Source organism: Hippoglossus hippoglossus, chromosome 7 (genome assembly GCF_009819705.1).
Source record: "Hippoglossus hippoglossus isolate fHipHip1 chromosome 7, fHipHip1.pri, whole genome shotgun sequence".
NCBI lineage: Eukaryota > Metazoa > Chordata > Actinopteri > Pleuronectiformes > Pleuronectidae > Hippoglossus > Hippoglossus hippoglossus.
In genome coordinates this window covers 23,939,923-23,966,098 of record NC_047157.1, presented here as the reverse complement: position 1 = coordinate 23,966,098, position 26,176 = coordinate 23,939,923, and the positions used below count along the sequence as shown (strand labels likewise).

The following is a 26,176-nucleotide window of genomic DNA, read 5'->3' as shown; positions in this document are numbered from 1 at the left end:
CTTGATGTTGTCATTTGAATTCTTCAGGGAATCGTTCGTTGATTCAACGACAGATCTTTTGCAGCCGTGCTGATGAGTACGACATTATTCTAAAAAACATGGACTGAAGGCCGACACGCTGGATGATGACACTAGTCCGAAGACAAGTTTTATTGCCTTCCAATATTTATCTCAAACAGGGAAGCCACAAGTAACAGTCTGGAAAAGAATTATACAAAAGACAGGCAGGTAAAACATGCAACAAATAAAGTTTGCCATCCTTTTACTCACATAAGGACATTGTTTTCGACTTTAGCTTATAAAAGAGCTGCATAGGAAAAAAAACTAGCATTTTAAAAGCAAATCAATATAAAAGGTAACGACCCTCGAAGGCACCAGAATATTTTCTTCTTGTACGTTTGTGTGGTAAAAAGCAGTGTAACAGAATAAAACAACACAAAAGGGGCTGAGCAGTAAAACAACACCAACAGTTATGAGAATATAATTCATCAATAACAGTATAATAAAAGTCTAATATAAGTTGATATAGTGCTTACAGTACACATCACATAAGCACAGTGTGGAGGTATAACACTGAGTTGATCTACCTCAGATTTGCACATGGAAGAAGTTTAAATAACCTTCACTCTGGAGCAAAAACTTTTTTTTTTTTAAATATAGAAATATAATGTGATAATGATCAATATTGACGATATGAAAACTTATCTCACCCCAGCCCTCACCACACATCAGATACGGAAGAGAAGAAACCGAAAGACAGTTGTTGAATAGTGCAACATACGCGCTAATCTTACACTACAACAGTTGCTGAGTATTTACTGATCGTGTAACTGCGACTGCAGACGTCTCAGAATCCCACCACCTGTTTCGAGCCCGGCTCGGCTAATCTGCACACGCCTGTGGTCTGTCACCTGCTCCACATCCGTCAACATTCACTCCTACAGTGATGTCATCTTTGGTTTGGCTTGTGCACCTGTGCATTTTTTCTTTTTAAGCAAATATTTTAACAAGGTATTCCTCCTAACCAGTGTGCAGCAAGTAGCAGCCTCCCTCAAAACACACATACAGCAAAAATAATAACTAAATGAAAAACAGTCCTATTTCTCTTCAGGCCTTCATAAACTCTGTTTCCTTCCTAAGCTCCACTCACGACCCGAGTCATCCTCCACGTTCATATGAAGTATTCCTTCTTTTCACTCGCGGCCTGGTTGCTGCGCTCCTCGTCGGGGTCCTCTCCTGGAGCCAGCTCCCCCGTCGTCCTGTAGTCGCCTTTGTTGTGGCAGAGGTATCGATAGAGCAGGAAACCCAGAGCAGCGACCGTCAGCAGCATGAGAACAACAACCACTGGGAAAATAAGACACACATTTCAAAAGCTGGAATCAGAAGAGTGCATAACTGCCAAGACCTGGACTTTTGTTTGGATCTGCACCAAGATTGCACAGACTCACAAATATCAGTTCTCTAAACATCAAGATCCATGAATCCTTCGGAGAAATGTCAATGAAAAACACCACAAAACTTCATGAAAGTAGTTTTTTGCGTAATCCAAAACAAATGCGAGTGAAAACGTCATCATCTGACTAAGAATTAGCGCCTGGGGGCCACAGCCAATATTTTGGGGGTCTAGAGATTAGTGAAAACATGACGTCCTTGGCAGCGGTAAGAAAAATGCTCCGGTAAGACATTTAAAACTTCGCAATATAAAAGAAGAGGTTTAGGACAAACAACGAGCTGTTACCTGTAATAACTGTCGAGTCAGAACTTTCAGGAACTGCTGTTGTTACCACTGAGGAAAGAAAACAGGTAGATCAGTGTTAATCCTCTGGTGACAGACAAGGTGCGGACAGTCGTGAAGAAACTTGTCTCACAACTTTAAAACGTTGAGTGTCCAGGAGGAGACTAGTTTGAACAGAAGAAACCATGAAACCAAGAAGACGTGGGAGTTACCCTGGAACACTGTGGTGTCCGCTTGTGTGGAAAGTGACGCAAGAGGATCTGGTGTTGGAGAAAAAAGAAAAGAAACAATCAATACAATGATGGAAAAGCACAAAATACTATGAAGTAAAACGGAAATACAAGTCATTGCATTCATGCCAGACGGTGCACTTACTCTCAGGCACAGCTGTGGTCATGTATGTGGAGGCTGTCGTTAAAGGCGTCATATCGGAGCCTGGGAGATAAAGAGGCATGTTAAAAATGTCACAGGACGCCATCATCAGGCCCATGTGCAAGAGGCCACTTGTGTAACTGCAGAGCTGCCGGCCGAGGAGCGGATACCGAGAGTTGTGACACAGTAAATCTGATTAATAAGCTCTGAAACAGCCTCCATTATTACAGAATGAAACCTCTGTGATGCAATGACATAATCAGAAAACACAGCAGGTAGTGAAATCTCTAATGTGAGTGAAAGCAACATTGATAAACTGTATTTCGAATAAGTCTGGAAGTTAAAATTTTGAGGAAAGTAGAAGAGCACAAGTGTGATCAGCAACGATCTGTTAACTAGTCAGCTGACAGAAAATAAATCAGCGATTAGGCAGCAAATGAAAAAATGCCAAAGTGACAGTTTGCTGCTTTTCTCAAACGACAGAAAACAGAAATGTTTGACTATTGGTTGAAAACATCATCTTTGGCTCTATGAGATCGTAATGGTCCTTATCTGATGTTTGACGGACCAAATGATTAATAGGACCACAACCAACAGTTGTATTCATTATTAATGAATCCGTCAAAGTACAGTTTTACTCGAGTAAAAGAAGATTTCACTTCTTTCCACCATTTGAAAACACTGCATTTCACTGATTAAGGTCAAAATCTAACTCCAATCTAAATCAGATTTACCTCCTGAGAGGCAAAACTGTGTTGAGCCCCTTTTCACCCTCACTATGCAACTTCAATATTATTCCCGGGCTCACAGGAACCAGCACTTTAGAGCCGATGTGACAAATCACTTCATATTTCAGGGTTGTTTCTTCGAGAGCAGACATCACCTGTCGCTTTGGGTAATGTGACGGACATTTTTTTTTTTTATTACTTTCATTGGAAGTCACTGAATGAATTCATGAAATAACATAAAAATTCCACCTCGCACTTGCAGATTAATAATACTTAGCCCAAGGCTTTCTGAACAGTGACTGAAAACAATTTAACAAACTGATTAATTTGCACAATACAAACAAATAAACTACAAACTTGTCCTCTACAAAACTGGGAACAGAGCTTTGTGTATTGAAGGACCAGTCTTCGTTTAATTCATAAACTGCAGAACCATATGGTGAATGAACCCTGGGCTTTAGGGGGGCCCCTTAAAAAGGGGGATCCTCGGGGGGGTTTGGGGCCCAGGACTTTTTGATCCAGTTTTTGGGAATCAAAAGTACAAAATGTGCCAGAAAAAAATACAAGACACTAAATCAGGGTCGACAGTAAATGTGCACTTACTATTCATGGCTGCTTTTCAACTGAGGGCCGACCTGTAAGAAACACACACAACTGTAAAAAACCAGCACACAAAGACTTTTCACTTTCTGTTCTGCAAAAACAGGATCTAAGGCTGCAGCGATTATCCCATTAATTGATAAGTTGATTGTGAAACCAACATTGATAATCTGTCAATTCAGTCACATTTCAGATTACACATTCTGGCTCTTTACAATCTGATGAGTTGACGCTTTTCTTTGTCACATAATTAACAGACAAGTTGTGAGTTTTGGACTTTTGATCGAATACCTTGGGCTCATGGGATCTCATTTTTCAGGCAAAACATTCACGGATTCTATCTCTTTACAATCGGATGAGTTGACGCTTTTCTTTGTCACATATGATAGTAAACAGATTTCTTTTTAGGTTTTGGACTTTTGATAGAATAAAACTAATCAATATCACAAACCTTGGGCTAACAGGCGGATGGTAGTATCAACCATTAATTAATCCAGACCGAATCAGCAGATAAATCGATACAGAATAATCCTTAGTTGCAAAGTTTCCTAACGTTGTCCCATAAACTTAATGTTTGAGTCCATTTAAAAGTCCAAAACTTCAACATGTTCAGTTTACTCTCACATGTGACAAAGAAAAGCATCAATTTGTCAAATTCTAAAGAACAAGAATCTGACTGAATCTGAAAAGATGACAAACTCTTCAACGTTTATCAATGTAGCTCCCAATCACGTTTTTCCCCCAATCGACAAATCACGCAACAGAATAATCACTTTATTGCTCCAGCCCTCGATAATTAATACACAAAGACAATCAGCTGAGGGTTTAAACATCTCTGGCTAACGATGGTATCAACTGTTACGATTAATCGAGACCGAATCGGCAGATTAATCGACAATGAAAATAATAGTTGGTCGCAAAGTAACAATGTTACAATAGATGTAATGTTTTATTTTGACGGTTTACAGACATTTAAATCCTCAGCTGACTTTTCTTTGTCTTCTTCGTGGGGCCTCGTCTTTCAGGCAAAACATTTACAGATTCTGGCTCTTTACACATGTGATGGTGACTAGAACGTCTTTCAGTTTACAGAATAAAACTACTAACTGGCTAACGATAGTATCAACTGCTAAGATTGAGTGAGAACGACTCAAATCAGCAGATAAATTGATAAATAATAATCATCAGTTACAAAGTTTCCTGACGTTGTCCCATAAACTTAATGTTTCATTGTAGCAAGAGTCCAAAACTTAAAAATGTTCAGTTTCCTCTCACACGTGACAAAGAAAAGCGTAAATTAGTCAAAATGTAAAGAGCAAGAATCTGAAAACTGACAGAAACTATTCAATGATTATGAATGTAGCTCCCAATCAATTTGTTCCCTTAATCTAGGAATCACTTAATAGAAGAATCGCTCCGGATCTATAGATAACACACAAAGACCTGAGGGTCAACCTTCACAATAAAACACACCTTTAAAACAAACAGGATAACAATGACATCAACTGCTTTTCTGATTAATCGACACCGAATCGAATCAGCAGATTAATTGACAATGGAAATAAATCGTCGGTGGCGAAGCACCAACATCACAACAGACGTTTAAGTCTCTTTCTTCTCCTCCTCGGTGAGTTTGACCTTTAAAAAGAAAGAAAGTAAACTTCCTCCCCCTCGTGTTGAGGGGGGAACTTTCCCCTCCGAGCCGCCGCGACGACTCGAAGCAGAAGCGGACACCGTTTCCAGGTGAAGTCGCCATGATTCCGTCCGACGCTGAACAAACACGGCGGTTCATCTCGACTCACCTGGACTCTCTGGAGCTTTGTGCCCGGGCGGAGCGGCTCTGAGGCGGGGAGAGAAGCGGCGCTCACCGGGGTGGGGTGGGGGGGTGGTGGGTGGTGTCGAGCCGTGGAAACTGCGGAGGTCTGAGAAATAAAGTCAGAGCTGCTTCTCTCGCCCTCCTCCCTTTCTCACCGCGCTCTCCATTTCCGATCCCTCCCTTTCCTCCCCCATCGCCGCCTCCAAGATCGTCTATCGGCGAGAGGTGTCACTGCTGAGCTCTGAACCGTGGCGCGGCCTGCCTACACGGACGGATTCACTTGATAAAAGGGCCCTGGGGCAAAAGATTTACCAGTCCCCCCCCCCTACCTACTGTAAAGATGACAGCTGCCCAAAAGCAAAGCCAGGTTAATTTAGATTTTAATGTATTGTCCTTGCATCTGTTTTAATATCCCACCCTTGTAAACCCCACCTCCTCCATGTTAGCAGATGGGACTTGGGCCAAACTAAAGTAAAAGTAAATGACTTTCTTCCAAATATTGTTTCTCTCATTTTAGGTAGTTCTGATCACACTGATGCATTTTCAAGTGTAATTATTAATTGTTACTTGATGCAATAAAAGATGCTGAGGCCGACTTGCGATTGGTCAACCACATGTTTCAGCGGGACCTGGATACCACACCTACATTTCCAGATTGATCATGACTCCAAATGTCTCCTAATAAAGTCTGAAGAAAAATCTGTGAAATATTAAATGTATCCAGTACAAACATATTTTAGCCAAATGATTCAACAGTATCTTTTTTTTTGTAATCTGGTCCAAATAAACCTTGAACCCTTTCAAATAAAGGACACTTGTATCAGGAAGCCTCATCTCTGACATTTTCCATTAATGCTGCTGAGCATCACGTACAGTAGATTCAAGATGTGGCCTTATCTCTTTATCCCTTTAAACGTCCATTTTGGTCAAGTTCAAGGAAGCAACCACATTTTGACAAAGTTCTAATCAAAAGGTTCATTTATTCAGTTTTGAGAACACGTTCATTCACATATATCTTAGCTTTAAATGTGCATCAAATAATTAAATAAACAGGATAATTGATGTATTCCCATTGGGAGTGAGTAGGAAGAATCAAACCTCTAAGTCAAACTGAAACAGAAAATTCTAACAATATAAATCTAATAGTACATTTATCTTTGAAATATTAGACAAACTACCTGTACCTGTTAGCACAGGATATAATGCAATGGGTGCATATACAACAAATCTTTTAAGGGTAATTACAGTAAAACCAAATGTATTCACAACTGATTTCAATAAAAGATAAATAAAAAATCTAAAAGCAACAAGTTTTGCACAGAACATCAGTCATGACGCTCGTTGGACGTTTCAATGCAGCTGTTTCCACATTTTTCCTCTTGTGCAGCTGTTGACTTTTAGCTCCTCTGTGCTTTCCTGTTCAGGCAAACACAGATTTATGAAAAAAAAACTCATAAACAACAGAAAAATATAATATGAGAGACTGTTCGCAGGAAAACACACAAACCTCATATCAAAGTGTGGAAACTTTAAACCTCTGTGCTTTTGGGATCATGGGATGTCTTTGTATCTGCAGCAGCGTCCTGGATACAACACAGGAATGGAAAACAGGAGAGTCATGACACAAAACAATGGTAAGTTCACAAAAGCCTGCAGCACCAGGCAGCAGTGTGCTAATCAAGTGACAGACCTTGTGAGGAAAGCCCGGGTCCTTGGTGTCAGAGTTGAGCCCAGAAACTTCCCGGTCCTCCAGTCCATTTGATTTCAGAGTGTTGAGGGTCACTGGGCTGTCTTCTCTTTCTTCAATGTGCAGCGGGCCGTTGTCAGCAGCCGACAGCTGCAGCTCCAGGCTCTCAGAATCACAGGAGTTGTTCAGTTCTGAGCTGCTGTCACTCGCTGGAGCTTCCTCACCATCTCCTTTAACATCAGATTCTGCAGGAGGCTCCAGCTCAGACTTGACTTCTTTCTCTCCCTTCTCCTTCTCCGCTTGATTGCTGTCTTCTCCTGACTTCTGTTCCTTTGCAGGAGAAGTCTGGCTCTCACTGAGGCTTGATTCGGCGTCCAGGTCCCCGGACTCAGCGTCAGGGTTTTCCAGAGATGGCAGTAGTGGGGTGACAGTGAGGATGCTGCCCTCTCTGGACAGGGTGCTGCCCTCTCTGGACAGGGTGCTGCCCTCTCTGGTCAAAGTGCTGCGGCGAGGTTTGTCTGGGGACCTGAGACCAAACCTCTGCCCAGGTTTAGGAGTGTAGCTCTTGTGAAACTCAGAAAAACTGGCTTTCCAGGCCTTCGGGGAGATCAGGGTTCGTCTCCTCAAGGAGCCGTAACTGCAACATTTAGCCATATAAAAAGTTATCAAAGTTTATCAAAGAGCAGTTGGTCAGAAGAGTGATATGGATTCTAAAGAAATCAGGTCATTGTCAGTGAGGAACATAGATAAAGAAAATACAGGAAATGTTGGAGCTTTGACTCATTGGCCCCAAAACATCTGGATTAGTGACATCAAATCGGAGAAAAGACATTGGGGGATAATTTACAGTGTTTCGTGATCTTTTAAGTACATTTGAGTAAACAGATTTTCCTTTGATTACTTCACAATTCAAAAGATTCAACTCACCGCTGTATCCCCTTCACAGCAAACACTTTGTCTGGATGCTGAGCCTGCAGATCCTTTATCACATTCTGCAGATCAATATTGAGCTGAAAGAGGAGACACTTAAAGTCAAGCACTGGCTTTACATCAATAAATATCATGCGCACACCCAGTGTAGCTGCTCAACCAACCAGCTCCACGCACCGTGCTCATTTCCTTATAGAAGATGTCTCGTAAATTTGACACGGCAGAGAAGACAGCCACGTAGCATCCAACGCGGCTAAAGGAGGAAAAACATTGACAGATCACATGAATAATACGTGTGGATCCACACAAATCACATGTTAACAAAAGAATATCCTATCAGACCTGTCGTAGAGCACAGGCATCTCTTCCTTTAGCTCATTGTTGAAGCCTTCATAGACACTTTTGGCGTAAATCATCTCCTCCTCTGCCTGCAGAACGAAAAGCTGAATCTCATATCGTATATATTTTTCAACAGGTTCAGGTTGAAATACACTGTTAATAAAAATCACATGTGTTTCTCATTCTGCACGACCTTGTTTATCTTGACGTCATCCCTCTTCTTTGCAGCCTGCAGTGCCTCCAGGTGGTGACGGGAAGAGTCGTAGTCGACCAGTTTCCTGCCCCTCTTGCCAACTTTCTCCTGCAGGGTTGAGAAACACAGACGATCCAGACATATTATGTGTGTGTGTGTGTGTGTGTGTCTTTGTGCACGTCCTCTGTGTGAACTACTTTGTTGGTTTTTTGTGTGGCTGCTCTCAGCACTTCAGTCTGTCTGTGTATTTAATTATGTTTGCTTTGCTCACTCAGTTCCTCTTGCCTTACCTTGACATCTGGGAACTGGCCCACGTAGGACTCCATGGTGCGCACGGCCTGGTCCAGCAGCTTCACCTCGTAGTCGTTCCACAGGAGATCCTCCCCCTTATTAAAATACGCATATATCGTAAATATCACATTAAATATGTATGAAGCGAGAGGGTGGATGGGAGGTTTTAAACCAATGTACATGTATGAATCCCTTTTGTTCTTGCTGAGCACACGGTGAGAGTCTGTATTATCTGACCTCTACGATGGAGCCCAAGTCTTCCTCTCCAGCCCACTCGTTTTCATAGGCATCAAACAGAGACTGGGAAAGACGCCTCGATGCTTCACGCATGTCTGTGAGAAGCAGAAGAGTTTAAATAAGAGCCGGAGGAGACACAACTCTAGAGGTCTGCAAGACAAACAGCATGTTTCACCTCTGACTGCGTTAATGTAGCTCCTCAGGTCTTTGTGTATCCGGTTCCCATCAGCCTACAAATAGACAAGAGGATTGAGTGTCTGTCTTCAGATGCTTTACTTTTACAATGTTGACTAAAGGAGGATAAATCATCCCTGTGTTTACAGTCAAACGTGTTGACGCAGCAGTGGTTTCCACCTGTAAATCTTATTTTATTAAGCAGGAGGGATGATTACCTGCTGGTCACTAAACATCTGGTGATCATGTTCAAACTGATCATCTCTGGTCTCCGCAGCCTTTCCCAGCTTTTGCAGAACCTGCAGAAAAGAAGCATGTGTAACAGATGAGTAAATATTTAAAATGATCTTTCTCTTGTTCTTCTCACAGACTGCGTTACCTTTTCTTTGCCTCTGCTCAGTCGTCTCTGGACTTTCTTAGCAAAGTCCCCAGAGTTTCTTTTGGGACTCGAGCTGTCGGCCATGTTTTGTCTTGACTGTCTTTATTCCTGATGATGAAGGGAACCAGAGAAATCAGGAAACATTACAACTCGGACCCGTGACACCGGAATTTACAGATCGAATACAGAAATGTCCTGAGAGACATTTCAACGTTGTGATATTTGATTATCGTAAACAAAATGAAGGTGAAATATTACTCACATCACTATAAATATAACCACATATATATATATATGTTTTGTTCCCCCGTGTTTTGTAAAGCAGTTTATAACCTTGATAAGAGCTAAAGAAATAAAGTTTTACTATTATGTTTTTTACCATTACATATATTTCACTACATAATACAGTAGATGGTGTTACTACTGGATTCCCCTCACACAAATATTTGTATGATTACTTGATATAATCCAACGTGTATATTATACGTATATAATATTCATTCTGTATACATCATTTTACCATAGCATTCAGAATCATTCAGAGGAGTAAAACAATGAAATGTTTCCAAAGTGATGGAATCTCATAAGAGCCCAATCACAGAAATCCACAATAATTCTGTTTTGATTTAACTCAGAAAATATAATTATGTTAATCTTCTATATACACACACTTCTTATTAATGTACATGATAGTCAGTAATGATCATCTTATTATGATAGAAACACTTAAATATGTTTTTAAACTTCTAAATACAGTTTTTAAACCAGGATTTTTCTTGTGATGGAACATTTACTTCCTCTTAGTTAAATATCAATATTTACTCAGCCAATGATTGGGAATATAAAGCTGTAGAAAATGTAATTACTCAAGTAAAGTACCAGTGGATTATACTGAGGTAGAGTACTACAGAAAATGTATTTGTACTCATGGAGACTCTCCCTGCTCCTCTCTCTGCAGACCACCAGGCCTGATCCCTCTGATAACTACAACACCCAGAGTTCCCTGCGGCAGTAATGGCAGCTGTGAACTTTACCCTGACTCTTGTCTTTATGTGTCTGGGTGTTGGAGGAGTGGTTTGATGACAGAGCGACAGTTCCCTGTGCTGCTGGCCGAGCTGCAGGAGCTGATCATGGGCAGCACGCTGGTGAAGTGTGGCCTGACGGACCTGGGCATCCAGTGGACCGGCTGGGCTCTGGCTGCAGCCTTCAGAACCGAGAAGTTCTATGACCTGGCAGGTAAAACCCGACGAGCTTCTCCCTTCTGTTAGTGTTGGATGTGCGGCCATGTGTTGACTGTGCAGCTGAGACTGGGATTCAACTGGAACCAGTGGTTTAAACTGGACTTTGAAAGAATCAGAGCCCACAGGGGGGAGGGAAGCCTGATCCAGATGTGAGGGGCTGAAGCAGATGTTTAAAAGGGAAAAAGTTTGCAACGCACTTGGAATTGTTGATTCATCATCGTTACAAAAGCAAGAGTTATCTAAAGAGGGTTTGTTGTGAAACAGCCTCGGAGCTCCTCCTCCAGCTTAACATCCAGTCAGCTTACTTAATGACAGCAGGGCCGTGCACAGCAGTCCTGGGAGCCACAGAGGGGGCCCATTCTAGAACTAGAGAACACCAGTCACTGAGAAAGTCATAATGAAATTCTCACTTGTGCGTTGGGAAGAACTATTTCAAACTCTGTATTAACCACCTGAACAGAGTTAATAGTGTAATTTTGGTAGTTGCATGTTCTTATTTGATTCTTCTTTGAGCTTTAACCGTTTATTTCATTATCTTAAATGTCATTTTTCAGCTTTTTATTTGAATTTCTTCCATCTTACTTTGGGTTATGGAGCTTTCACTTGAATATTTCCCTCCATTTCTTGCACATTTTAAATGATGAATCAATTATTTGAGCAGATACATGTCAGATTAATTGATAATGAAAAACTAATGATGAGGTGCAGCCCCTTGTGTTCTCACTGTTTAACCTTTTTAAGCTTGTGCGTTTGAATCAGGTCACAGATGTACACGGCGACTTAGACACAACCAATGAGGAAGGAAAAGATTTTTCAAATTATGGACAAGGTGCCACTTGAGTTAAATGCAGTCATTCATCAAATCATTCCAACAGCGTAGCTTACCTGTCGACACCAATGACTGAATTCGTTCTAATTTCCCAAATGAATCACCCTGACATTCGTCCTCCTCTGGCGCTCCACTCCTCCGCTCTGGGCTCCTGGTTTTTCTTACCCTTGAACTTTGGAACCAATTGTCTGCAGTATCCTGGGTAAAAGATTTATTGAACACGCCTTACTCTGTGACAAGAACAACTGTCTGCCGTGCCCATGTCCTAACAGGCCTGTGTCGTCTTTTTCTTTTTTTTTGTGGTTGCAGGCTCTGGGACATTTATACTCCTTGCCCACCTGAGTCGTATCTGGGGCGGAGCCAGTCACGTCCGTCAGAAGGTGCAGACCGGGCTGGTGACGGCGTGGGGACTCAGGTAGGTGATACAGCGTCCACCCCAGTGTTAAACACAGTGACACCCCTGCACACTTCAATAAAACTGCAACGGAGGCAAGGCCGAGATTGTATCCTCCTGCAGTAAAACCCACAGAGCTTTGTGTGCGAGTTCAGTCGCTGAGGGTCCTTGGCAAGGTCAGAGGAGGGGCCGATGAATGAGAAAGTCTAAAGTCAGGTTAATGAATAATGGCTCAGTTAATGTGGAATGGATGTTAACCATGTTCCTCCTGCAGACTGGGGACATTCCTCTTCATGCGGATCTTGAAGGACGGCCACGATCGCAGATTCAACAATGTCAGAGACAGCCCAGGGACTTTCTTTGTATACTGGACTATTCAAGGTACCTGGAAGGGATGTAAATAAGTCTTCCCTTTCATTTCCATTGTCCTTGACCATCTCCGCAGCCGCCTGAAGGACGGCGTGCCTCGTATAAATCACTGTCCACTTTCTCTTCCTAAATGCATTTATTCCAGGTAGAAGCTGGTGGTCACAGTACGGGTGCATCCCTTCTACTGTATTTTCATTTTTAAAACACATCAACTCTGCTGCAGAGAAAATTAAACAATCGTGTGGATGTAGCCAGAGTTAAATGAATATTAATGTAAGTATTGAGTCAAGCCAGGTCCTGGTTGATGATTCATTTGTTCCTGTTTCAGCCCTGTGGGTATTTATGACCCTCCTGCCCACCCTCATGCTGAACAGCGAGAAGCGAGACGAGCCTCTGGGAACACGCGACTACGTTGGCTGGACGATTTGGGGCCTCGGCTTCGCTGCGGAGGCCATAGCCGACCAGCAGAAATGGCTTTTCAAGCGTGACCCGGATAATGCAGTAAGTTTAAAGCCCTCGTGATGTGCAGCTGTAAATGTCTCATTCACTGACAGTGTGCTGCCTCCAGGGGAAGTTCATCCAGAGCGGACTGTGGGCCTACAGCAGACACCCCAACTACTTCGGAGAGATCCTGCAGTGGTCGGGTCTGTGGCTCTCGGCCTCGTCAGTGATGCAGGGGCCGCAGTACCTGAGCCTGGCGTCGCCCCTCTTCGTCTGGTTCCTGCTACGTCACGTCAGCGGGATCCCCATCCTGGAGAAGCAGGCCCTCAGGAAGTGGGGATCTGACCCAGCCTTCATAAACTACATCCAGAACACACCTCTCCTCTGGCCGTGGCCTAAGTTTTGATGTAGATGTCAACAGTTGCCTCACACACACACTTAAACACACTCGACTTCTTAAAGTGCCCCAACTAAACTAAGTATTTTTGAATTGAGTGTTGTAATGTATTTTTGTCACTTTATAGTTATTCTGTAAAATAAATGAGCCATTCCATAATTAACTTCTGTGGTGTCACTTTCATCATCTTTTATTGTCGGGGTTTTAATCCCTAAATTTAGAAGTTGAGCATCTTTAAAAGAAAAGTGTTTGTGAAAGTTGTTAGAATCAGTTTACAAGTCGAGGTGTGAATGGGTCTTAACAAGTGGTTTGAAAGGGGAGTGACGGCTTCTGTTAGTTTCAAAGACATCAAGTAATAAGTAACATGGAATACTTAAGTGTAAGAAATATAATAAAATATATAGAAAAATGAATTTAATAAACTAGTATATAAAGTGTAAAGACATCTATGCAGTATGCATTTGTTCAGTAAATGGATTGAACATTAACTGTTATATTATATTGCACAGGCAGGTGAATATTGCAGTTGAGAGAAAGTGCAGTCCATAGTAATTGAAAGTAGCAGGTTGTCTCACCGCTGCAGGAAGGAACGACCGTCCGATCTGGGACGAATCCTTTTCACCTAGTGAATGCAAATGCCTCCTGGGCCACACACTTTGTGAAGGACCATCTACTCAGCTGACGGCTCTGACCCACTACTTTGTACGTCTGTGACTATACACTGAGTTTTTTTCGTGCTCATTGCAACAATATCAGAACTGACCAGCACATCATTTCTAGTTTTTTCTTTTTAAAAACAAGTTCAATCTTTCTACATTCTTACATCTGTAAACCGACTGGGATAAAACATTGTTTGGTCTTTGTGACCTCAGATGATACATGATTACTTACAGAGCAGGAAAGTGAGATTGGATCATTAGTGGTCAGACAGAGCTTTAAACGCCAGGTGGTAACACTTGTGATCAGATCTTTCAGGACGGATGTTTATATCGAAGTGAGACAAAACTTTTACAAGAATCTAAAGATCTAGTTTCCTTTGACAACTTACCTCTAGATCTACAACTGTGCCATTTTAAGTTTATATATTACAAACATGCTGTGATGAGGTCAAAGTGGAGCCTCACTCTACAGAACCTTGACGTTTGTGTAGCATCTGAATCTCCTGCTGACTCAGGGCAGTGAGCCACACAGAGAGATGGAAACAACACAGAGACTCCAACAGAAAGACCAGTAGACATTTGTGTAAATGTTGTAAATGTATTTTATAAGTGAACAAGAGTACAAAATCTGTGCTGGTAGTTAATCAAATAATGCCACAGTAACTCAACTGGCTAATCTTACAAAGTAATGGCCTTTTGCACTGAACAGTTCATTAGAAACCTCCCATGGTACAAACAATACACTGAGCTTTAAATATCAGGAGGAGCTAAAAGGACCTGACAGAGTTTACAGCTCGAGACATAAACATGTGAACAATGTTCCTGATGTTCACCAGCAGTGCAAAATACACTGTAAAACTGAATGACAGCAACTTCTTTTACTTTCTCCCCTAGTTGGAAACGACGAGCAAGATATTCCCACTCAGCTCTTGCACTTAGTGTTTGTACTTAAATTACGAATATTTACAGTACAAATTACTGGGAGGGGGGGGGGGGGGGTGAAGACAACTAAAACTGGATAGAAACAGAAATAAAATACAAACATCAAAATAACAAACCTAGAATGAAATGCCTACAAATGAGCTCTTCAACCTCTGAGTGACACATGAGCCGAAGAGCTCAAGAGAAATGATTTAGGTTTGAGAAGCACGTCACAACAAAACTGCAGGTACAGTACACATCGTCATCTATGAGCACACCTCTTAAAAAGAGCAAATATATATATATATATATAGAACATCCACATGCGTTAAGATGGGACATGAGAAAGTCACGTTAAACATTTTTGCAAAAGCATTCTCTAAAGTCACAAGTGTGCATAGATGGGAAAAGCTCCTATTTTGTAAAAAAAAAACATGTAAAATCATCAAAATACTCTTAACATTGTGAACCTTTAAAAATGATTATAAGTATAAAGAGGAAGACTAACACGGAGGCAACTATAGCGGTTAATAAAGCAGTACCTGGCTATGAGTTATTCAATATTGCTGCATGAATAAAAGGTTTTATGTAGCTGCTCTATTTGAGGAGCGGCGATGCAAAGAATTTTCCTTGGCGACCGAATCCAACAGCCGATTTGCTCTTGCTCCCAAATCTGCAACGAGGAGAGAACATTTCAACAATTAATGATTGAATATAGTAACATGGACAGAAATATTCCAATCTTTGAGACTCTGGAGAGAGACTCTGCTGGTGTGTTTACCTGGGAGTCAGAGAGGACTTCATGCGCTGAGACAAGGAGCTGGAGGACGGGGTTTTATTGAGCTGGTGCTCCGGCGTGGTCAGAGGACCCAGCATGCTCACTGCAACGGCAAATACATCAGGGTGAGATGACAGCTTCCAAATAACAGCGTCCACACTCGCACCAACGCTGAGGAACAACACACAAAAGGTCTACCTCTCTCGGGGGTGGCGTAGCAGTTTGCATTCTCGATGATCAGGTGGTCCAGGTTCGGCTGCTCGTTTCCCACGTTGACAAAGGGGGCCCAGTATTCCACCGGCAGAGTCAACAGCCGCTCCACGACCTGAACGGGGAGGGTGCGTGGAAAAAAGATCAGTGTTATTTCAGCCTGTTGCCTCATCCCCTTTCAAAAGTGCATCACTGGTGAGGAAGATGCCTCGAGCAAGACGGAGAGGAATTACACGTAAAAGAAAAACTGTGTATTGTGATGATTTTCTCTGAGTGTTATAATTGTATAGAGTTCAGTCTCAATCTAAATGTTTCTACTACTTATTGTGATCTCAACACAATCGTTTTAAATCTTAAAACCACATCTATTTGGAGACCCGTTTTCCTCGTGATAACCTTTTGGAGTAAAAGAAAATTAAATATCATTTCTTAGATCGTCAGGTTACGATCCATCTCTATTAGTTTTAATTCATTCCTGTGCTTTGATGCAGATTGACTCCACGAGCACAAGGTACTCAGGAAACGGTCATTGAATGCAATCAAGTGTTATTGCATGAAATCTAATCTCAGATCAGCCTCTCTGTTTACATTGGTTTGTTCAAATAAAAAGAAAACATCACTGGGAAAAGATTGGGCTGGATTTCACTGTGGTGAAACAGACAAAAGAAATAAATCAGGAACCCAGCAGCTCACCCTTATTTCAATAGTCATTATGGGCTACACTGGGCAAAGCAATGGTAATGGTGCCAGCCATGGTAACTAGCCGCTGGCCACTATAAAGTCCAGCTAAGTGTGCTGCGCTGGAGGCTGCAAGTTCGAAAAACACATTTTCTTTTCTCCAAATGAAACATCTCGTGTGAATTCTCCGACACGAACAGGAGACCCAACGAGCCCAGCAGGCAGCTGTACAGTGTAACTTTATTCATTTGTGCTTCTGGTTGTGTGTTTTAATGGGCTTTGCAACAACATAATGAGAACATGAACAAACGGGGTCGGGGAGACCAACCAAGCATTTGTTTGGGTCTGAGAAACTGCTGCTAGAGCTGAAGGCGGCGACTATCCTTTTTATAACCTTTCTTCTTTTTTGTACGAGTAACGCCTGAAGAAACATTATACACTGTACACGAGACTTGACATGTTGTGACCTACCCTTGGCTGGCGCTTCGTGTCCTGCAGGATTGTCATAGGATCTGGATTGGCAACTGCATGACCCACGATAGTTGGTCCAAAAACTCGAGCCAGGTTACTGACGTCCATCTTAGTGTCCAAACTGTCGGCGACTCTGAAAGGATTTTATTAAATTCAAACACGTCTATTAAATCAAATCAAATGGCCACAACGACTTAAGGTTAATACAGATACATTCATTTCTAGGAAAAGTACAAAGTTTCTCAGTCCATTTAGATACAAGTGAGCTGTTAATAAAACTCTGATCACATTTTTGCCAAAAGTAATTAAACAAATCTACTTAGAGGCTTGAGCTAAATCAAAGTGTGGTTACAGGGAGACTAGAGCATTAAATGAATCAGTAAATCCAAATTCAGAGCAGGCTGAATCTTTTCTAACCGGCTGCACTGAGACATTCGTAGGTTTGTTCACTGTTTTCTTGTGTTATTCAGAGGAGAGTAGCTGCCAACCTCTGAAGGTGAAGGGCTAAGAAAGCCAGCGTGTCTCTGTTGGGCTTTGGCAGGTCGCTAATGGTTTGGTACATCAGAGCGATGCTGTTGTCGTCATCTGAAACCTCTGAGGAAGAAAAGAGAGAAGTATTTTGTCAGCAGAGGACAAGAAACTGGAGGTTGTGGATTCAACAACTTGAAAAAAAAAAAAAAAGGAAGAAGGTTTTTGCCTTTCCTTCTGAACAAAGTAGAAACACTTATGAAACCTGAATTGAATGGGTCTGTCGGGTACAGTTCCGTTGTCCATTCACGAGTTACACAAAGCTGCAGTTATTTATAAACAGCTTTTACTTAGTGTACCAGTGCTTTTGCCCGAGGACCAGCATCGTTTCTAACACACACACACATACCAGCTGCCTCCATGAAGGTGCGGTTCAAGCGGAAGGTGAGGAGAGGCTCCTTCAGGTTCCTCAGGAAGTCCTTGAGGAGGCAGGTGACGGCGTGGATGTCGTCCACCTTGCTCAGCACGGGAACGGTCCTGCTGCGGAGAAACTTCTCCTTCAGCTCCTTCACTGTGCGGTCGGCACCGGACAGACGATACAGTCCAGCCTGAGGGGGAAGAAATATACGATTATGTACTTTTCATTTTCTTGACTGAACTTAACCCCGAACTATGGCTACAACTAACGATGATGCAGAAATCAGGATAAATCTGCTGGTTATTATTAAATCTGAGAGAAATAGTGACAAAAACACCTGTGATAGTTTTCCACAGTCCAAGGTAATTCTGTCCTATCCCCACTCAAGAAGCTACAGATATTCAGCTTATTATTAATTATTATAATTATGATTCTGAACAAAAAACTCAAAGTCCCCAGAACCTTCGATGCGTTGTTCATCTGGCGGTTTTATTCTAACAGGGCACCAAAATAACATGATTAGCAAAAGCATCACATTTCCTGAATCATTTCAACTATCAATTAAATGATTTGTCAGTGGAGCTTAAGCCTAATAACCACATCACTAAATGGTGCAAACAACAACATTTGTAAGTCAACATTTGCAGTGTTGACCATTCACAGGGTGAAAGGGAGAAATCAGGACGGGATGAAAACATAAAACCTCAGAAAGAGGAGACGAGCAGCACGACGGTTTATCAGATTTGGAGGCTTTCCACTGGTTCCAATTACAAATTTAATCTCCCAGGAACAGATTGTAAAATCCCAGTCACAGCTCTGTCTCCGTTTATGGGGATGACATAAAGAATAACGACTGGGATGAGAAGCATCGCCATCCTTCAGATTTCTGCGTGTCACCGGGACATGAAAACGCCACAAACCTCATGCAGGCCTCTTTGCTCTATCTCACTGATGCAGTGGACCACGAGAGGAGGGATCTTGGGTGATGTGTTGGGGACGTAGTCTGCGAGCACGCCCTGGGAATGGAGCAGAAATGGGGTCAAGTGTTGGAACTTTCACATGTGTGTGCACATCAAGAGAGAAATAAGTCATTGGGGGGGGGGAAACAAAAGTTCTCACACACCTCCCCGATCTTGACCGGGGTGCCAGCCAGAGTGGGGATGCAAGGCAGAGGGCAACGCTGGCGACACTCGGGGTGAGAGACGACCCGGCAGTCGCGGCACTTCAGTGAGATCTTGCCGAACTTGATCCTCTTTCCACACGGGACGCAGGACTCGGGCTTAATGACCTAAGACAGGAGTTGAGAGGCTGGTAAAGATTGTCCGTCGACGGCGTCAGAAAAAAAAACAACCTAAATTACGCCTCTTTTTTTAAGCCCTGCATAAACAGAGCTGCACACATTGGGACGAGCAGAAGTTTTTAAATCGTTAAACACTGGTGCCAAAGCTGCTCCGTACAGACAACAATAGATATACTTTGGCAAAGAAACTATCATTTAAAATTCTGGAAATAGATGATTGACAAACCCATTAGATCCAGTGCCAGGTTTGATCAAACTTATTGGCAGAACCATCATTAAACCCTCAAAGTCAGATTCATTCACTCTGCAGTTTTCTCACACACTTGGCACTCTTACAGTTTTGGAGACAAACTCGTGGAGACGGACACCCCCGGTGCTCTGAGGAGTGCTGGGCGCGTGTTTTTGCTCCACCTCAGGGACGCTCGGCTGTTTGAAGACATCCACAGACGGGACAGTTTCAGAGTCCCACTCCATGGCAGCTGAACAGGAAGAGATGGCAAAACAATACCTGGAGTTACATTCCACCACCAGTCTGCAGTTAAGTCAAATCATTGCTGCTGTATTCAGACGTATATAAAAAATAATGAGAGCATTTAGAAATAATACACAAATAAGCACAGTTTGCACAATTTGACTTAAACTGTTCCTTTCAAAATAGCTCCAAAATATATCATGTTGACTTTACTTCAAAATAAAAGCATGTTTTCAATGAATTACATCTAAGATCAACAATATAATGTGGGGCAAGAATTTCACAAAGGAATTTAACTGCAAAAAAGTACAACATGAAAAGCCCCAAATTGATTTTTTAATTTCGTCTCAAGAACAGAGTTGGATTGATGAGAATGAATTAGATCATTCGAGCAGATTAACATTAGTTTGGTTATTATATGTATTAAAAGTGCCCAGGGACACATTTTTAAATCATAATAAATATCTTACCAGTCCTTCTCCTGCTGCGAGTCCAGTAAGGAAGAGTTTCAATGGTAGAAATGGCCTCAACAGGTCCCCCATCAGCAGGGACAGTCACTGTGGTCATTGTAACCAGAGTCTCATTTCCCTGTCACAAATAAAACAAATAATAAATACATAAACTGTAAAAAATAACCTCATACAAAATGTTACATGTGTTAAGGCCACATGTGTATTTTAAGAGCAACCAATTTTAACTCCATAGTCTTTAAGTGCTTGTTTAATCTGTAATAGCATCACATATCTTCTGAGTCATAAAAAATGAATGCTATCCAGACTGGAGCAGGGACCCTACCCTCTCCGCAGTTTTGCCTGTTGATCGACTCCGTTTGGAGGCAAGTGGAGGACCATCCACACGGTTTCTGGAAGAGCGCTGAAATAAAAGGGAGGAGACACGACATCAATAAATCTAGACCTGCAGTGAACAGGAAGCCGTGCTTCCAAAACCCTGAATTTTAAAAAGACAAAGTTCACAGGGACTTAACTTACCCTTTTTTCTCGTTTCTTGAGACGCACCGTCCTCACGTTGGACGAGTCCCAGTCCTGTCACAAATCGAGCACATCCGAATCAGACTTCAGAATCACAGGAGTTTATTTCCACTGTACATCAGTTACTTTAAGTCTAAATGATGCTGAACAGAAAGGTACTTACAAGAGAATCATCCGTTTTGTCATAACTGATATCTGACAAGATGGAGGCGGACTCGTCTATCGTTTTCAGTCTGTAAGAAGAAACAGAAATGTGTTCAGTAGGGATTCACTCATTTAGTTGTTTTTTTTTATATATTGGCCACCACACAAAAATGTATTGCAAATTGTTTTACACACAACTACATCCTCTAATGATACTTGAATAGAAATGCAGCTGAAAGACTACAGTGATCTGAACGTGTGACAGACTACATTCATGTGATGGATGATAGTAGGAAATAAGTTTCCCACTTTGAAGTAGGTTTGTGAATACAACCCTGTACTGCCTCGGGCTCTTAAGTGTCAGATGGTCTCACACGCAAATGAACCCCCCCCTGCAGGCTAAACCACAGGGAATACTGGACTCTATATGTTTCTAAACTTGCCGAGACACCACTGATGAGGCGCGATGATAAAATAAACACAGACGCTCTTCATGAAACAGGAAGTGAATGCTGTGGGAACTAATACTTTAGCTTTGGCTCCATTCAGGGGCCACATCCTTCTGAATGTGTCTGAGTGGCACCACTATACATTCCCAGTGCTCTTTTAAAAGCAGCTGAAGAAATGGTCCTTCCATCCCAGAGCAACTAGGGCTCCAATAGGTGGATCCTTCTCAGGCCAACCTATCCCAGGATGCATTGTGCTTTGGTGATAAACTGGAGGCAACAAGATAAATGGCGTCCGATGCTTACACTTTTAAATGCAAGTATCAGGCGTTGACTCAAACAACAAAAACCAGGGGACGTTAAAACTTTCTCATCATGTCCAAATGCAGCTATGTTGCTAAGTGACGGTGGTATGGGTGGAACAAGCTGGTGACGCCAATCCGGAAATTGTTCATTGTCCAGACCGTCTCATTTCGGTTCAGCCGTCATGGTCTACACAGCCCAGAGGAGGCGTCCCCCTGGACTGGGACACAGCTGTTCTGCATGTGTGAGTTCTTACCTTCGGCTGGTATTCAGAGTGGCTGCTGCCTGAGAGTTTGGGTTCAGGAAGGCCAGGGCCGAGCGCTGCTCTGCACTCAGCTGGATGCTGTTGCTGGATCCTTCGCTGGTCAGCAGGTCACGAATCAACAGAATTTGACGGTCCTGTATTATAGAAATACAAGCAGTGCACATATATAAGAAACTACACGGACCAGGCAGGTGAACACATCAGTAAACAGTGGTCACCATTTGACTCAACATACCAGCTTCTCGCAGTCAGCCTCAGCCTTTTGTCTGCGCCGGATCTCCACATCCACTTGGTTGCGGGCATGTTTCAGTTTGACCTCCAGGGATCCCCTCTCCGTCTCGGTTTTGGTGAGAATCTCTTTGCAAGACCCCAGATCCTGCTCGGCCCTCTGCCATCTGCGACGGCAGTCATCAAAGTTTTGTGCCATCTGAATGAAGTCTGGGTGGGGGGGGGGGAAGAGATGCACATGGTAAAAGTGTCGGGGATCTGTCGCAGTTGTGTCAAATGATTGACGGTAAAGATAAAACTAACAACCACGCACTACTTACTGGGTTCAATGTTGTCATTGAGGAGGTCAACTTGCGTCCTCAGGTTATCGTATAAGCTTTGCAGGCTTATCACAGCAGTCTCCATGATGTCTAATAAGTCAGGACCCTTGAAACAGACGCATTAGAAGATAAATACATTGAAAAAACAGGATTGTGGGTTTAAATAAAGCACTGGGCAAGTTTAGAGGTTCATATTCGTATACGTCCTGCAATACAATCAGTAAGGCATCAGAAACAGGGAGTTATAAAGACATTCAGCAGCCAAAGGAACGAGGAGTCATGTGCAGCAGATGGTTTGACCCCTGCAGAGCCCTGACGTCTGCGGGATTACACAAGAGACACGGGACACTGAAGATCTAAACCCATAGACCTGTGGCAGATTTCAAGATTTAACTGAAAATACAACAGCATAAAAACGTTTTCAGCTGTGAATCCTGACCGGCATCGAAACTAGAAGAGTTCCTCATAATAAAACACACACAGCAAAAACCCTACAAAAGCACCAATATCAACAATAACTAAAAAAGGATTATGACATTTATGAGAACAAAGAATGTAAAGTAATCCATATCTTTGTGGATCATATGGGCAGAGAACACAAACTTAGTTGTCCCAACATGTTTTTGATCAACATCAGGAGACGAGTTCTTACACGTATGGATTTGATTAATTCTGTTTACTGACGTTACATTGAATTAAATTAACAGATTAATAAGATATAAGTAGTATTAGAGCACAGTGAAGGTGATGTGTGTGTGTGTGTGTCTGTTTTTCAAACTGAAGACTTCCCTTAATTAAATGTTAAGAAATTATCCTCAAGTTCAATGGCGAATAAAAACACTCACGTTACACCAAAAATATTTACATATCGTTGATTCTTCCCATGTGTTTGAATGAGTTTCTTCACTTTCTGCCCTGAAGCTGCAGTTAAACACGTTCATTCACAGAACCACAGGAAAACAATGCGGCGGTTGTTAGCCGCCGTTGACCCGGGTCCCCGTTAGCCCGCGTTAGCAAACAACATCCGGCATCGATGACCCACCTTACCCGCTGTGGAGCGACGCAGGAACCGTGGGAACCGTGTCCGTTGTGTCGGTGAAGATGTTTCCACCTTTTTCCTTTTTCTTTTTTAAAGACACAAACTCGCCGAATCTCTCGTCCCTTCCGCCGCCGCCGCTTCCTCCAGCGCGTTGTAATTTCAAATGGAGCCGGCAGCCAATCAGCGACGAGCGTTGCGCCGGCGTCAAGGGGGAAGAGAGACGACTTCCGATTGGGACGTTTCAGAATAAAGCCGAACGCGTCGTTTTTTGTCTGGTCGCTCTTTGTGATCAATAACAAACAGAAACTAGTGAAAGAGATCACGAGAAATGTCCGTTTGGAAAAGATCTAATGTAATAATGTTCCTGGGACGCGGATGTTCTGTGTTTGTGACGTTTAAGAAACAGAAACGTGGAGAATCAAGGGAGGCAAACAACAAACTTCCGGTCTAAAACTTTCAAAGTAAAGAAAGTACGCGCGAAATAACGTTTGTTTTTTTCTTGGAGTGAATTAAGGTTAAAAACACATGAAGATCACAAATTTGAAATAACTCTGCACCACACCTCTTAATGGAAGTAATATCTTTACTTTAAGTTCTCATTTTTATGTTTTATATCGAATCCATTAAAGCAAATGGTCTGAGAGGAAACTCAATTTCAGTTCACAAGAGCAATAAAAAGAAATGAAGAATCAGAAAGCCTTCAGGATTATATTATATTTAGTATATATTACATGTGCATATGGGGGGTTAAAATGTGTTCATCATCTGGTCACTTTCAATAATTCCTTTAATTTTGATTATTCGTCAATGATATATCATCCTAAAATTAAAATATCTTATTTACACATAAGCACCATCTGCACATAAATAATTGTCATGCCTTGCAACGAAACGCTGGAGCTTTATGAAGTGAAAGCCATGACATATTGATTATTTTTAACTCAAGCAATTGGCTGGAGACATTCCTGAACCTTTCAAGTATGGAAGGAACTGCATCAGCATCCCTGATAGATCCAGATAGACGTGGATAGGACTTACAACACTATTCAATATAACATATTTCAGTCCTGGCCCCATCTTGTCTATGGATGTGTAAAGAATCTCGATCACTTCTGGTCCCTCTGGTCACATTATGTGTCAAATAGAAACACCGTTATAAAATCGTTCAACACTGAAACACCCCCCTTCTGTCTTTTGTATTTGAGTGTCTATTATGAAAAAAATCCGTAATAACATTTAAATATAACAATCACAACAACAGCATCATTTTCAGCGTTTGTAGAAAAATGCTGAAGCAGCTGAAGTCTGCCAAGTGAATCTCATCTATACATCCAACAGCCTGTCATGATTAATTTATCTGCCAATCGATAGCCTATGAACAGATTGGAGAGAGGGAGAGAGATGGGGGGGGGGGGGGGGGGGGGAGAGAGAGAGAGAGAGAGAGAGAGAGAGAGAGAGAGAGAGAGAAACTTGCGGGAGCGGAGCATGCAGAGGAAGCTCCGCAGGATTCCGGTGCAGCTGCTCGGCGGGTTTTCAGGCGACAGAGGCGCACGCGCTACGGATTACAATGATTGCCACAACTCAACAGAACATGACCACGGAGCTGGTACGTGCACGAGTTTAATGTCTAATTGTTGCTGTGACTTTACTTTGCCATCACATTCGGAGCAGGTGTGAGTGCAGCGTGCATGATGTGTGTGTGTGTGTGTGTGTGTGTGTGTGTGTGTGTGTGTGTGTGTGTGTTGTGCAGCAGAGGGATTCCTCATGTGTGCCCCCCCCACCCCCACTACACGGTAACTATCGATTCCAGCCATTTCGCCCATTCAGACTTTCCTGCTTGTCACTATCCATCTTGTGGACCGGACACCCCTGACACCGTGCACTGCGGTGCCGGCAGCCCGCTGTAGTGACACCGACGTCCGCCTCCTCTCACTCCTTTAGGTCCCATATACACTTTCAGCATCACATCTGCACCAGGAACAGTTGTAATTTTTTTCCTGTAATATCCAGATGTGTCCCATGCAGACTGCCCCCCCCCCTCCAGTGTGAACCTGCACTATATGTGACAGGCTGCACTCAGTGTATGATTGATTATCCCTCTGCTTGTGTTGGTGTATTGGCAATGAACAGAGACTAAACCATCTGTTTGATGTTCCCAGTCGATAACATATGCATGCAGTCAAATATATAACCCTTCATTATTTAATCTCTTGTTCAAGTGTCTTCTTTATTTCACTATTTTTTGTCAATTTAAGATATTGCATGAAGGCTAATTACAGTTGAGTAGGTGGATTTTATATTCATGGCTTAACGTGTGTAGATTTCTGATTTAATAATCTGTTATTTACTATATTTCTTCTCCACATATTGCCGATGGACATGCACGACGAATATCCGTGCAGGACTAATTGCAGTGTTCCCCTCCATGGATAAAACTTTCTCGTCCACCATCACACAGATTGTTATTCTGGTGCTTCTGTTTATCCACAGGGCACCGAGACCATTAAAAAAAACCTTCCAAAGTCGACTAATTAACAGATCTCATCAAACTGTCACCCTCCCCGGAAATCACTGCAGCAGCCCTGGTGGCAAAACTGTTGAAGAGTTTACGTGGAGCAGTTATTAGTGAAATTAATGTCTAATTGCTGTGTGATGTGAGCACGGTGATGTCTGACACCTCCGGATGCTAACGTGATGAAATCTGTGGGAAACTTCGTCTGAAATCGTCTCCTGCAGCGTCAGTGTCTCCTCGAGAAGGGCCCACACACACACACACACACACACACACACACACACACACACACACACACACACACACACACACACACACACACACACACACACACACACACACACACACACACACACACACACACACACACACACACACACACGGCTGCAGGGGCGTATACAGA

General features: G+C 42.5%; 4 protein-coding genes across 5 annotated transcripts in view; 2 read left to right on the top strand and 2 right to left on the bottom strand.

The window, feature by feature from the left end:
- Positions 1-6,215: 6,215 nt before the first annotated feature.
- Positions 6,216-11,852, bottom strand: bin2a (bridging integrator 2a). Its single transcript, XM_034589470.1, has 13 exons — positions 11,608-11,852; positions 9,482-9,589; positions 9,321-9,401; positions 9,104-9,158; positions 8,929-9,023; positions 8,691-8,786; positions 8,401-8,508; positions 8,211-8,296; positions 8,046-8,121; positions 7,866-7,948; positions 6,942-7,575; positions 6,759-6,834; positions 6,216-6,667 (listed from the first exon to the last, which is right to left on the bottom strand). The coding sequence occupies exons 2-12, from the start codon at positions 9,563-9,565 to the stop codon at positions 6,781-6,783; spliced, it is 1,452 nt and encodes a 483-aa protein (XP_034445361.1). The 5' UTR covers positions 9,566-9,589; positions 11,608-11,852; the 3' UTR covers positions 6,216-6,667; positions 6,759-6,780.
- si:ch211-210c8.6 lies at positions 10,484-13,315 on the top strand. Its single transcript, XM_034589471.1, has 5 exons — positions 10,484-10,717; positions 11,861-11,966; positions 12,220-12,326; positions 12,643-12,815; positions 12,883-13,315. The coding sequence occupies exons 1-5, from the start codon at positions 10,561-10,563 to the stop codon at positions 13,159-13,161; spliced, it is 822 nt and encodes a 273-aa protein (XP_034445362.1). The 5' UTR covers positions 10,484-10,560; the 3' UTR covers positions 13,162-13,315.
- Positions 13,316-14,428: 1,113 nt separating this feature from the next.
- Positions 14,429-23,416, bottom strand: racgap1 (Rac GTPase activating protein 1). 2 transcript variants are annotated; one of them, XM_034589466.1, is made up of 17 exons: positions 23,265-23,416; positions 22,223-22,328; positions 21,910-22,112; positions 21,666-21,808; positions 20,680-20,749; positions 20,517-20,570; positions 20,323-20,400; positions 19,998-20,115; positions 19,392-19,534; positions 18,879-19,043; positions 18,676-18,771; positions 17,747-17,945; positions 17,358-17,463; positions 16,870-17,002; positions 15,709-15,835; positions 15,514-15,613; positions 14,429-15,405 (listed from the first exon to the last, which is right to left on the bottom strand). In XM_034589466.1, exons 2-17 carry the CDS (start codon positions 22,305-22,307, stop codon positions 15,330-15,332), a joined length of 1,896 nt encoding a protein of 631 aa, XP_034445357.1. In that variant the 5' UTR covers positions 22,308-22,328; positions 23,265-23,416; the 3' UTR covers positions 14,429-15,329. The 2 variants fall into 2 exon arrangements, with proteins under 2 accessions (XP_034445357.1, XP_034445356.1); XM_034589465.1 differs by having other exon boundaries at positions 23,270-23,403.
- A 1,274-nt stretch (positions 23,417-24,690) lies between these two features.
- LOC117764821 (inactive dipeptidyl peptidase 10) overlaps positions 24,691-26,176 on the top strand; it is a 23,425-nt gene continuing 21,939 nt past the window's right edge. The window contains exon 1 of the mRNA XM_034590899.1: positions 24,691-24,867. Coding sequence (XP_034446790.1) covers positions 24,829-24,867 — 39 coding nt within the window. The 5' untranslated portion in view covers positions 24,691-24,828. The remainder of the gene's footprint in view (positions 24,868-26,176) is intronic.

Bases quoted from the DNA above. Each gene is read 5' to 3' on its own strand.
- bin2a (XM_034589470.1), bottom strand. From the start codon at position 9,565: ATGGCCGACAGCTCGAGTCCCAAAAGAAACTCTGGGGACTTTGCTAAG. The intron at 9,024-9,103 runs GTGAAACATGCT...TGCTTCTCACAG, and splicing joins CTACATTAACGCAGTCAGAG to ACATGCGTGAAGCATCGAGG. The intron at 8,297-8,400 runs GTCGTGCAGAAT...TTCGTTCTGCAG, and splicing joins ATGACGTCAAGATAAACAAG to GCAGAGGAGGAGATGATTTA.
- si:ch211-210c8.6 (XM_034589471.1), top strand. From the start codon at position 10,561: ATGACAGAGCGACAGTTCCCTGTGCTGCTGGCCGAGCTGCAGGAGCTG. The intron at 10,718-11,860 runs GTAAAACCCGAC...TTGTGGTTGCAG, and splicing joins GAAGTTCTATGACCTGGCAG to GCTCTGGGACATTTATACTC. The intron at 11,967-12,219 runs GTAGGTGATACA...TTCCTCCTGCAG, and splicing joins GTGACGGCGTGGGGACTCAG to ACTGGGGACATTCCTCTTCA.
- racgap1 (XM_034589466.1), bottom strand. From the start codon at position 22,307: ATGGAGACTGCTGTGATAAGCCTGCAAAGCTTATACGATAACCTGAGG. The intron at 19,044-19,391 runs GTAAGAGTGCCA...CTCCTGTCTTAG, and splicing joins ACGAGTTTGTCTCCAAAACT to GTCATTAAGCCCGAGTCCTG. The intron at 17,946-18,675 runs GTTTGTGGCGTT...CTTCCCCCTCAG, and splicing joins AGCAAAGAGGCCTGCATGAG to GCTGGACTGTATCGTCTGTC.